The sequence below is a fragment of the Notechis scutatus genome, chromosome 1, assembly GCF_049901735.1.
Source record: "Notechis scutatus isolate UNSWTSFEM ecotype Mainland chromosome 1, rNotScu1.2, whole genome shotgun sequence".
Lineage (NCBI taxonomy): Eukaryota > Metazoa > Chordata > Lepidosauria > Squamata > Elapidae > Notechis > Notechis scutatus.
The window spans coordinates 323,445,254-323,457,409 of NC_142009.1; the positions used below are offsets into that span (position 1 = coordinate 323,445,254).

General features: G+C 38.3%; 1 protein-coding gene across 1 annotated transcript in view; it reads right to left on the reverse strand.

Moving 5' to 3' along the window:
• The window catches only part of ARHGEF18 (Rho/Rac guanine nucleotide exchange factor 18), a 75,182-nt gene that overhangs the window by 53,111 nt on the left and 9,915 nt on the right, over window positions 1–12,156 (reverse strand). The window contains exons 4-10 of the mRNA XM_087952537.1: window positions 9,418–9,607; window positions 7,256–7,370; window positions 6,396–6,453; window positions 5,957–6,001; window positions 5,240–5,317; window positions 3,624–3,729; window positions 3,100–3,256 (exon numbers count right to left, since the gene is read on the reverse strand). Of these exons, the coding sequence (XP_087808663.1) occupies window positions 3,100–3,256; window positions 3,624–3,729; window positions 5,240–5,317; window positions 5,957–6,001; window positions 6,396–6,453; window positions 7,256–7,370; window positions 9,418–9,607 (749 nt within the window). The remainder of the gene's footprint in view (window positions 1–3,099; window positions 3,257–3,623; window positions 3,730–5,239; window positions 5,318–5,956; window positions 6,002–6,395; window positions 6,454–7,255; window positions 7,371–9,417; window positions 9,608–12,156) is intronic.

Sequence of the window (12,156 nt, forward strand, 5' to 3'; positions counted from 1 at the left end):
ATGGCAGCTCCGGTCACACACTGCTTGCACTGGCACTAAGCCGAAAGCACCAGCCTGAAGATGGCGAGTGGGACCTCGCCGAAACGCTGCCTAGATACTTTGAATCTTACGCGGGAGAGAACCCGAATAACCAAAGATCCATATATATATATATATATATATATATATATATATATATATATATATATATATATATATATATATATATATATATATGTGTGTGTGTGTGTGTGTGTGTGTGTGTGTGTGTGTATGTGTGTGTGTGTGTGTGTGTGTGTGTGTGTGTGTATATATATATATATAGATATATATATAGATAGATAGATAGATAGATAGATAGATAGATAGATAGATCGATCGATCTTTGGTGTATTGGGTTTTCTCCATTAAGATTGAATAGATATCTAGAGTAGGTTAGACGATGAAGTCTCATTCATCACCTCAGGCTTGTCTTCAACTCTGTGCTGAAGCACAGAGTTGAAGACAGAAGCCTGAAGATGATGAATGAGACTTCATCGAAACGCTGCTAGATACTTCCAATCTTACGCGAGAGAAAACCCGAATAACCAAAGATCCGCATACAAATACCCGCGAGAACCTCAGAAAACAAATATATATATATATATACATACATACATATACATTTTATATAATATAATTTTATAATTATAATTATATAATTGTTATGTATATATATATAGTGTATGTATACACTCTTCTAATTAAATTGAACCAACTAGCAGTACCTGAACACACTTGTAAGTGGATCATAAGCTTCCTAATAGACAGGAAGCAGCAGGTGAAGCTAGGCAGAATCACATCCAATACCTGTACAATCAGCACAGGGGGCCCCCAAGGCTGTGTGCTATCTCCACTTCTCTTCTCCCTATATACCAATGACTGCATCTCAAACGATCCATCTGTTAAAATACTGAAGTTTGCTGATGATACAACAGTGATTGGTCTCATTCAAGACAACGATGAATCTGCATACAGACAGGAGGTTATACAACTTGCCTCGTGGTGTAACCGGAACAATATGGAACTGAACACACTCAAAACCGTAGAAATGGTGGTAGACTTTAGAAGAAACCCTCCCATACTACCACTTCTTACAATGCTAGACAACACAGTATCAACAGTAGAGACCTTCAAATTTCTAGGTTCTACTATATCACATGACCTAAAATGGGCACCTAACATCAAAAACATCATCAAAAAAGCACAACAAAGAATGTTCTTTCTGCGCCAACTCAGAAAGCTCAAATTGCCCAAGGAGCTGCTGATCCAGTTCTACAGAGGAATTATTGAGTCTATCATCTGCACCTCTATAACTGTCTGGTTTGGTTCTGCAACCCAACAGGACAGACACAGACTTCAGAGCAGGGGTGGGATACTACAGGCTAACTACTGATTTAGGAGCTTCCCTGGCCACTGTGTGCCTGTAAATCATCATTAGCACGTCATTAGCACGCTTCAGCCCCCGAGAAGCAGCCTTTGAAACAGCCCTCTTTTCTTGTTTTTTTAACTGCAGCTGTGCCTCGTTCGGCAGCTGAAGTTGAAAAATCAGGAAATAAAGATCAGGTAAGAGCCCGAGTGGGCAGGTGGGCAAAAACATCAGCAGACATAGAACCGGTTCTATGTCTGCTGCTCTTCAGAGCTACTGGTTCTACAGAGGAGGACAGAACCGGTAGAAACCCAACCCTGCTTCAGAGGATAATTAGGACTGCAGAAAAAACAATTACAACCCACCTGCCTTCCATCGAGGACCTGTATACTGCACGAGTCAAAAAGAGGGCTGTGAAAATATTTACAGACCCCTCACATCCCGGACATAAACTGTTTCAACTCCTTCCCTCAAAACGACGCTATAGAGCACTGCACACCAGAACAACTAGACACAAGGACAGTTTTTCCCCGAAAGCCATCACTCTGCTAAACAAATAATTCCCTCAACACTGTCCAGCTATTTACAAAGTGTACACTACTATTACTATTAATCTTCTCATCACTCCTTATCACCCATCCCTCCCACTTGTGATTGTAGGACTGTAACTTTGTTGCTTGTATCCTTACAATTTATATTGACTGTTTCCTAGTATGATTTGATTGTTGATTGTACCCTATGACTATCATTAAGTGTTGTACGTTATGATTCTTGATTCTTAACGAATGTACCTTTTCTTTATGTATACTGAGAGTATTTACACCAAGACAAATTCCTTGTGTGTCCAATGACACTTGGTCAATAAAGCTATTCTATTCTATTCTATTATGTTTTGTCTGCAGTAGAATTGTATTTAAAGGGCCAGTGATTATTTGTCAATGATAACCAATCATTCAGGAAATGTTCAATGGTACCCCACAGTTAAAATTGAAGCATAGTTTATAAATAGAAAAGGCATTTAGCATAGTATATCAAAATTTAGTCAACAGGCTAAAAAGTTAGTGAATATAGTACAATTTTTCCTGCAAGTGAATAAAACATATGCATGCACATAACCAAAAAAGTGTACTAAATATTAAAAATGCTTTCAGTACAGAGCAATGTCAGACTAGGAAGAGGCCACTTTAAGTACAAATAGTCCTTGACTTACAACAATTCATTTAGTGACCGTTCAAAGTTACAATGGCACTGAAAAAAATGATTTATGACTGTTTTTCACAGTTACAACCTTTGAAGCATCCCCATGATCATGTGATCAAAATTTAGATGCTTGGCAACTGGTTCATACTCATGACTGTTGCAGAGTCCCAGGGTCATGTGATCCCCTTTTGCAACCTGATAAGCAAAGTCAACCGGGAAACCAGATTCACTTCACATCCAGGTAACTAACTTATCAACTGCAGTGATTCATTTAACAGTGGTGGCAAGCCAGGTCATAAAATGGGGCAAAACTCACTTAACAAATGCCTCACTTAACAACATAAATGGTTGTCATATGTCAAGGACTACCTGTACAGAGATTGGATGACACCTGAGATAGTCAGTGGGGGAGGAAGAAAGCAGAACTCATAAACTCTTTTAGTAGAGAATGTAAAGCCAAGCTACCCAGGAGATAAGAGTCTCACACTGTGAACCAGGAGGGAATTACTCACTCAGGCATTGTAGCCCTGTTTTGTTCAGCAGGATTTTGCCACAGAGAGAGCAACAGGTACCACTAGAGAAGGCACCTAGCGCTAGTTCATGCCCCTGCAGTGCCTGGGTTCGTTCCTTTGCCTCCACAGCCTCCTTCTCCCGATCTTTATTCTTACCCTAAGAGAACAGAAAGTACCATAATGTCAAGATTTTGTACAACTAAATACCATCAAAAGTCCATTCACAACATATTCCTTTCAAATTCAGTTCTTGGAATACCATTTTGGTTCCTTTAGAATATTTGTATTTTTTCCTTTGATCTCTCTAGGGCCACAGCAGGGAGATTTTTCTATGCTTTTTATTTGATCGTTCTAACGCAAGTTAGGGGATTGAATCCGAGACATTCTGTAAAGAAAATATGTGCTCTTATCTTTGAGACATAATTCCTGTTTAATTCTTCTTTCTCATTACATCTTCATTATAAACTTCTGATATAAAACTGTATGTTTCATTGTGTCGAGTGGTTTATATACAGCCCTCTCACCTTCTCCTTCTGCCATGAGCCAGTAACACGGTTGCGCAAATTGCTCAGCCGGCGCTTCACCTTGGTGCCCTTTTCACTTTTGTCATTCCTTGGACTCTCTTGACACCTGTTGAAGGTAAGTAGGGAAGGATGAAAAGAAGGAAATAAAGAAATTTAACTACGGGGAATCTGTTTTAGATGATTTAATTTCTATGCCTTCCATTCAAAAAGCTTCCAAAATAGTTAACAGAATATAAATATGCTATATTTTAACCAATAGAAATGACAAGCAGGGAAAACCAAATTAATAAATAAGGAGTGCTAAATATCTCATCCAGTATAAAACTAACACATGTTTAAAAAAGGCCTTATAAAATAAGTCTTTACTTGGTGCCAAAAACTACAGGTAGTCCTCGACTGACGGCCACAATTGAGCCCAAACTTTCTGTTGTTAAGTGAGACATTTGTTAAATGAATTTTGCTGTACTTTACAATCTTTCTTGCCACAATTGTTAAGTGAATCACTGCAGTTGATAAGTTAGCAACCCAGTTGTTAAGTGACTCTGCCTTCCCCACTGACTTTGCTTGTCAGAAAGTCACAAAAGGTGATCACTGACCTTGGGACATACAATAGCAACAGTCATAAATATGAACCAGTTTGCCAAGCAGCTGAATTTTGATCATGTGATCATGGGGATGCTTCAAATGTCGTAACTGTGAAAAAGGGTCATAAGACACATTTTTCAGTGCTGTTGTAACTTTGAACGGTCACTAAATAAAATGTTGTAAGTTGAGGGCTACCTGTATAAAGTAGGCAACCAGCAGAGCTGCAGAACTCTATCCTGAGCTTGACATATCCCACCTTTATTGTGTTTATAAATAACCCAAGGTGGTGAGCATATGAGATACTGCTTCCTCCTGCCTCACAACAAACCTATGAAGTGGATTGGGTCGAGAGAGAGTAGCTGGCCCAAAGTTATCCAACTGGCTTTCATGGCTAAGGTGGGACTAGAATTCATAGTCTCCTGATTTCTATTTCAGCACTTTAACCACAATACAATCTTCTTAATCCTACACCAAAGAAATGCAAAGATACAGAACTGATGCCATATTTCCATAAGCACTATCATTGTACAAATAATCCTCAATTTATGATTGGTTGTTTAAATTTGAAATTGCAACAGACCTCCCTAGAGCTACGTACAACCTGTTTTTGAAGTTATGATGGCTGCAACCTCTCCCATATGGTCATGTAATTGCATTTGGGGAACTTGGCAGCCAGCTCACCTTTATGACTATTTGCAATGCCCTGTGGTCATGTGACCCTGATTTACAACATTTTGTTGGTTTCTGACATTTACTTCCGATTTTCAGAAAACACCCATTAAAGAAAATGGATTCACTTGATGACTGCATTGTTGGCATAATAATCGCCACAAAAACTGTCAAAAAATGGGTCTGATCACGTGATATGCCTTGATTTATGACCACAATGCCTTATGATCATAATTCCAGGCTCAATTACAGTTGTAAGTCAAGGACTACCCGTATAGTCAACACTACACCTTATTTCTGTTGTATCACAGCAGAATTAGAGACAAAAATGTAATATTATGCACATAGATGAGGTAACTTACTCATTAGACAGGAATTCAAACCAGGTCAAGTTTTGCTGGGTTTCATTTTTACCTTCAGGTGAGTACACCTGTTTAGCACTGGCAAGGAAACACAGTAAAAACAAAGGCATTACAATAAAAGCAACCTAAAAAGTTAATATACTGATGCAGCAAACTGCTGATCTAAATTACAGTGAGGATATCCAATAATAGGAACTGCCATCATTTTTCTATTCTTATGTCACTTCCTGTCATGATACAGTGACATTAATTTTGACTCCCTTTAAGCTCTCCCCCCACTTTTTAATTAATTTTTATTATTCCTTGCCTCTTTTTATATACTGTTTTTATGCTTTTAATGTTTTATTTGTATACCACCACCCCAGTCCCTCTGTGAGGGCGATGGTAGTTCCTAAATATAATTAATTAATCAAACAGCATTTTTAAAAGGAAGAATTGGTAAAATGCTGTACTATAACTGCCTTGAGTCTAAAACTTTTAAATACCAGTCTTCCAGTATACTGCCTGGAAATAAAGATACCCAGTCAAATATGGTGTTATTTTAAAAAATCCAGAATAATCTATTTTTCTTTACCTCTCTATTAAGATAATTTGAATGTTTTCTATATTTTTCCAGGGGGATTCTATCACTTGCAGGAGTCACTCTGGACCTACCAGGCAATAATTATGTAAGGGAATATTAGGTGCCATTTGGGGATGATGATTTTGAACACTTACCTATGATACTGTGCTAGCTCCTTCAGCACCTCCTGAACCATTAACCTGTTAGAAAATGTAATTAAATCAGATACACTTTTAGGAGCAATTCCCTACCTCTCTGCTAAAGAGCTACTTCAAGCAGGAATGCTGCTAAAATGTTGCCATTTCCCAAATGCTATCTTCCCCCTAGAGCTCCAAAACTACAACAAACAACTATGAATATGTTTCATCTATTTTTAATTTCTACCAAAATGCTTTAACCCCCCACAAAAAGGTGTCAGTCCAACAAACATGTAAAAATGCCCAGGATTCAACTCAAGTAGAAAATTATCATTTAAACTCAATATCCCCGGAGAGGATAAAATGCTAGGACAATGAACATGGTTTCTTTAGATTACAGATAGAAGAGGTAGATTTTCAAGGGGAAGAAGGATCCTTTTTCCATTCAGCCACTTACACTTGTTCTGGGGCTACATGGTCCTTTTGAATCATATCCAACATAGGTGGCACAATCCCTAAAATGAAATTTTGAAAAGATTGGGATATAAAAGAACCTTATAATCATTCTTCAGTTCTCTAGCTTCCCACATAGTTTGCACCAGGATTTTTAAAATATTATTCTCTGAATAAACCACAGGGCTCTGTCTGGTTCATACATAACATTAAACTATTATGTGTAGGTTCAAATATCACACTAAGTAAAGTCAAACCACACTATAGCTGCATATTAACTACTCTCCCCAAAAAAAGCTGGAAGCAAAATAGTCCCATTGTCAAAGACAAAAGCAGATAAAAACATTTCCTCTCTTGGTTGCAGCCCTCAAATGTAGTGTAAAATATTTTTGAATAAATTAGAAATGAAATGCAAGTGACTGCTACCTGACCTATTTGTAGGAACATTTATATTCTAAGTTCATTCTTTAAAATATATTTTTCTAATATTTTTGTGCATTACCAGTAGACAAACATAAAACTATACGTAATATCTTAGGAACATATTGATTGTTCTTTTTTTTAGAGAGAGAATAAAAGACTTTAAAACATGTCTAACTTTCTAGCTGAAGAATTTACATCTTGCACAATGCATGGAAAGTGTTCAATTTTAAATTTGCTTCTTCCCTCCAATTATTTCTCTAGCTTAACCATTTCTAGAAGTCCATAGATCCTGTTCCTAAAATTGACAGCTGTGGGTTAAGAGATGTCCCTCTGTAGGAAAGTGTTACATCAAGAGCAATATTCCCATCATATCTTTGCATCTGATAGCATCTCTCTTTTCCAGAAAACCTGTTAACTAAGCAATCGAAGAAGGCTACTAACCAACTGAGATTGGAAGTGAAACTTCCAGGCCTTGGGATACATGTTGAGAGGCGACATTGCCACAGGAACATGAGACAGAAGTAGACCTCAGCCGCTTCCCACTGTTGCCACTATCCTAAAAGAGAGAGAGCAACCCATTAGCACTTCTCTCTTTAACCCTGAACATATTTTCATTAAGAACATAGTAACAGTGTGGCTAAACCTATTTAAGTTGTAAAATGGGGCAAAACTTACTTAACAAATTTTTCACTTAACAACATAAATTTTGGCCTCAATTGTGGTTGTAACTTGAGGACTACCTGTACCACTTTTTTGCCTCTTCCAACAGCTTTCTCAATGTTTTTGGTCAAATACCTTCTTGAAAACTGTCTTTCTTTGCTGTTCACTTAGTAATTTTTACCCTCTGTTCTAATACCCAGTTTGTTTTCTTCTTCTTTTTGGTCTTTGGCAGTCTCTTCTCATAATAACTTTCTTAATCTAATCCCGCTGTTTCTTTATTAATGAGTTTCTGAATTTCAAAGTGATTTGTGATGTTCTCCTTGAAAATGGTGGGTCAAGATATGGTCAGGCTCATATTGTGAAAAGTGACTGGCTTTCTTCTTTCACTCGAGCTTAACTTGGAATGTGAACATGACTAACTCATGATCTCCACAACAGTCAGCCCTTGGCCCCTTCTTTGTTTAAGATGATGTAATGCTAATGTGTTCGTTGAACCCTGGGACACCCTGTTCACTTTGTCCTTTTAGTACAAGAGTAGGCAGCCCCCCATTTGGCACCTATTAGAACACACCTCAGATTTAACAGCAAACCATCATTTTTGGCAGCACAGTTTGTCGCCTAAAAAAGTGAAAAATAGATGTGTTAAACCTTTGTAAAGTTTAACATACCTATTTTACACTTTAAATCCCCCCATTCTTTCTCCCAAATTGTCTTCTGGGCTTCCAGATTTCTCCAGTTAACTTCACCTGCCGCCTTTGAAGACCAGCTGACCTTGCACCCATTTATTGATTCTATGCTCAGGGATGTAAATATTTGCTTGATGTATATTTATTAGGGACTCTGAAGGAGGAGCTGGCATGATAACTGTGAGCAGAGCCTCACAATCCAGGAACAGGCACAACTGTGATGCACAATGCAAAATTGTGCAAAAATCCTCCTGGCCCTGATTGCTACCTGTTCCTTGAATTGTAAATCCAGAAGGACGTCCAGATTACATACAGGATCTGTTTGGGGCCCCTCCAGTACTAAATAGGGTGAAACCCAGACCCAGAAGATCCTCAACACCCAAAGCCCATTCAGTCTTGCTAAATTCAATTGAAGCCTGTTTTTCCCATCCAGACCTACACAGCCTCCAGGGCATCCTGCCTTCGGTTTTCATTTGCAAGTTCTACACCTTGAGAGACCCGAACCCACAACTCTGAAATCATCTCTTTTCATAATTGTGAAAATTTGAAGACGTTTACGTGTCTTTTTACTTAATAGAGGAGTTTGATTGTCCCACCCTATTTATATTCAGCAGACACTTCCAGATTAACCACAGTTTTAAATTATATACACTTGGTTCTGTTTCAGGGTATTGTTTTAAATGGATCAGTGTTGATTGTTTGCTTTCATGTTAAAAATACTGAGGTCTAATTGGATTGTGTTGTTGGGGCGGTTTAGTTCTGTTTGGTTTAGTTGTTCTGTTTTATTTTGTACCACCTTGCAACTTTCCAACGCTGGGAGAAAATGAGGTCTCAATTCAAAAATAAATTGCTGTCTGTTTCACAGATCAGCTCATCAGTCTACTTAGCCTGGATTGTCTTTTCCACCGACAGCACTTTTACATATTAGACAGGCATATTAGACATATTAGACAAGGACCTTTGTTACTTGCTAACTAATCCTTACCTGGAGATGCAGAAGGTTACACCTGGGCCTTTTCTGCATTAAGTTTTAGTATCTTCTTTGAATAGTTATGTTACCAGGTCTGAGTTACCTCACACACATAAATATATTTTGGTAAAGCCTCAAGCCATGATGTTAATTAGCTTTTGGCGGGAGGCATTTGAAGCAGCTGATTGAAGCAAACAGCTAATCTGGCCGTGCTTTTATCACCAACTTAGGTGGGTGCTATAGCCACTCCATAATGCAGAGCAGCTAACGAAACCACCAAGACTTACCACATTCCCAGGCTTTTCCACAAGGCCCAGGTTTTGGCACAAATCCTCATCTTCCACTTTGATCACACTGCTAGCACTCCAAGTTTCTAGTCCTGACCAAGACAGAGGTGGGGAGAAATCAGGGAGACTCTTCTCCTTTTCTTCCTCCCTTTCTGTGTCACTCCCTAGCTCTGATGCATCCAGACTGAGCCTGATGGGGAATAAAATTGGATCACAACAGAAGAAACATTTCAAGGACACAACAGTCTTAACTCTCTACCAGACCTAAGACATTTTTAAGGGGTTTTCTCTTTTTTTTTTGTACTGATGCCTTAAAATGCACAATTGAGCATTCCAGGAACCCCTTTTACAATAAGTGTGGAAAATAGATTCTATGTTGCTATGTTTTGATTAAGTGTAATTTATTTGGGGGGGGGGTTCCTGCTGTATTTCTTCAATTATTATAGTAATATTATCCTTATAGTAATATCCTGAACAACTTTGAAAATTCATTAGCTATAAAAAGAAAAGAAAAAAAAACTTTTACTCCTGTCTGAGAGTTCTGGTGGAGTAAGTTAAGTTAAGCAAGCATGCTGTGAATTAGGTTACAGAAAACTAATTTTAATTGATTATATTTTTGTTTATTACCTTGATATTTAATGCATTTGCCTCACCCAATAAGGCTTAACATACCTATTAAAGTATTCATACTTAATGTCTATGGAAATTCTCAATCATCCAGGTCATGGTTGTCCCAAAGGTGCATTTTAAAAGGCAACTGAAGAATTGAAGGAGCTTCATGGAAGAGAAGCAAAATATTTTGAAGAAGAAACCAAGAAAGTCCAGCTGCCTTTTGATATGCACTTTTGGGATATTCTTCCTTAGCTGACCCTTCTTGCTTGCAAATAAAACTCTTTAAAGTTTCAAGCAAAATTATTGCATGCAGAATAAGTATATAAACTTCTTTTGGACTGCTTAAACTGAGTAAAGATGCCAAGTTCCCTGTCAAACTTATTTACAGTGCTTTTATAGCATATTCACAAAAATAACACAGGCTGTTGGGACACCAATTGAGAATTGATGTTTTTGGCATGTTCTTCTAACAAGTAATATAAGATCATGTTGTTATTTCTATTTTTTTTCTTAAAGAACATCTTTTAAGAGTTGATGGAGGAGCTCAAGAGGCACAACTCCGAAACTTGATTGGCCTCCCCCCCATCTCCCACCCCCAACTTTTAGACCTGGCATAAAGTCTGCCTAGCCACAGGAGAAGTCCAGTGCCCATGACAGAAAGCTTTGCCAAGAGCCCAAGATCAGATAATTCCTCAGGCACCTTATAAGGAGGAGAGAGTTTGAAATAACCCCTCTTCTGGCTGTGCTATAAAATCAATATTGCTTGTTCAGAGTTGGCAGTGAAATAGGGAGACATCTACTCACAACATCACTACAGCTGAGTCATTGAAAAGGAATGCCCAGTGTTAATTGCACACCCCCAAATTAAACAAAATATTCTAATTCATCACCTGAGAGCTTTTTCTCTTATAGCTGTGGTAGCAATTTTGATTTTTTTAGACAGCCCCTTTTCCTTTTGAAAGGCATGCTGCAAATATCTGTTAGAGGCACTTTAGTAGCTGATACTAGCCAGAATTTGGGTATTCAGAAAATCAGAATTAAGTTTTGCAAAAGCTGAAGTGGTCCAAATAAAATGAAATGCTTTACAAACGAACTTTGTAGGCTAGGTAAATCAAAATATAAGTCTTTTGAGATACGAGTTCTTAGATTAAAAGGAAAATCTTCTGGAAAATCTGTGTGTTTAGTAAAGTAAGCTCTGCAAAACCACAGTGTTCATTTCCTCACTAACAACTTACTAACAACTTCATAGCCTCATGTAGCTGTTACTGAAGTGATATAAAGCTTGTCCGCCGTACTGTTATTTCGGCACAAAAATAGTTGGATAACTTTAGGAGATATTCTAAATCCCTTATGCAGAAATTAAGTTAGTTTATGACCACAGAACACATTTGTGTCCTTTGTTTGCATACAACACTGTTTCTTGCATCAATACTTGGTCAATCCAGGAAAAAAAAGTGAACTCTGCACACTTGGGAGAAAACACTAGGAAGAAAAAAATGTATCTTTTATTACATTTTATTCTTTTCATATTCTAGGTCTAATTAACAGAAGGGGTAGAGTGACTGATATAATTATCACCCAATGAGCTACATCAGGGGTCCCCAACCACCGGTCCGGGGACTGCACCGTCCGCGGAACAAGTCCTACCGGGCCGCTGGTTGCTGGCGCCGCCATCTTTTTGATGAAAAGTGCTTCCGGTGAGCTTTTCCGGGTAGAAAGCTCACCGGAAGCACTTTTTCATCAAAAAGATGGCGGCGCCCAGCTGATGCCGGTACCGGGCCGCGGCACCCAGCTGATGCCGGTACCGGGCCGCGGCATAAAAAAGGTTGGGGATCACTGAGCTACATGACTAAGGGAGTTTGAAACTCCATGTTTCTTGTATTCAAAACCAATATTTGCAAGTTATTCGCTCCAGACAGGCAACTAAATTCAGATCTCTGTTCAGCAATGAAGTATAAGTGATGTTAGACCATATCATTCAAGCAATATAATATATATCACCCTTAACATAATCCAGCAGCTCCCAGCAGGAACATGATCATGAAAGTACATTTGGAAAGCACCAGGTTGCAGACACTTGCCACTCATTAAAATGAACAAGATCTTGTGGTGATTTAAGAACAAGCA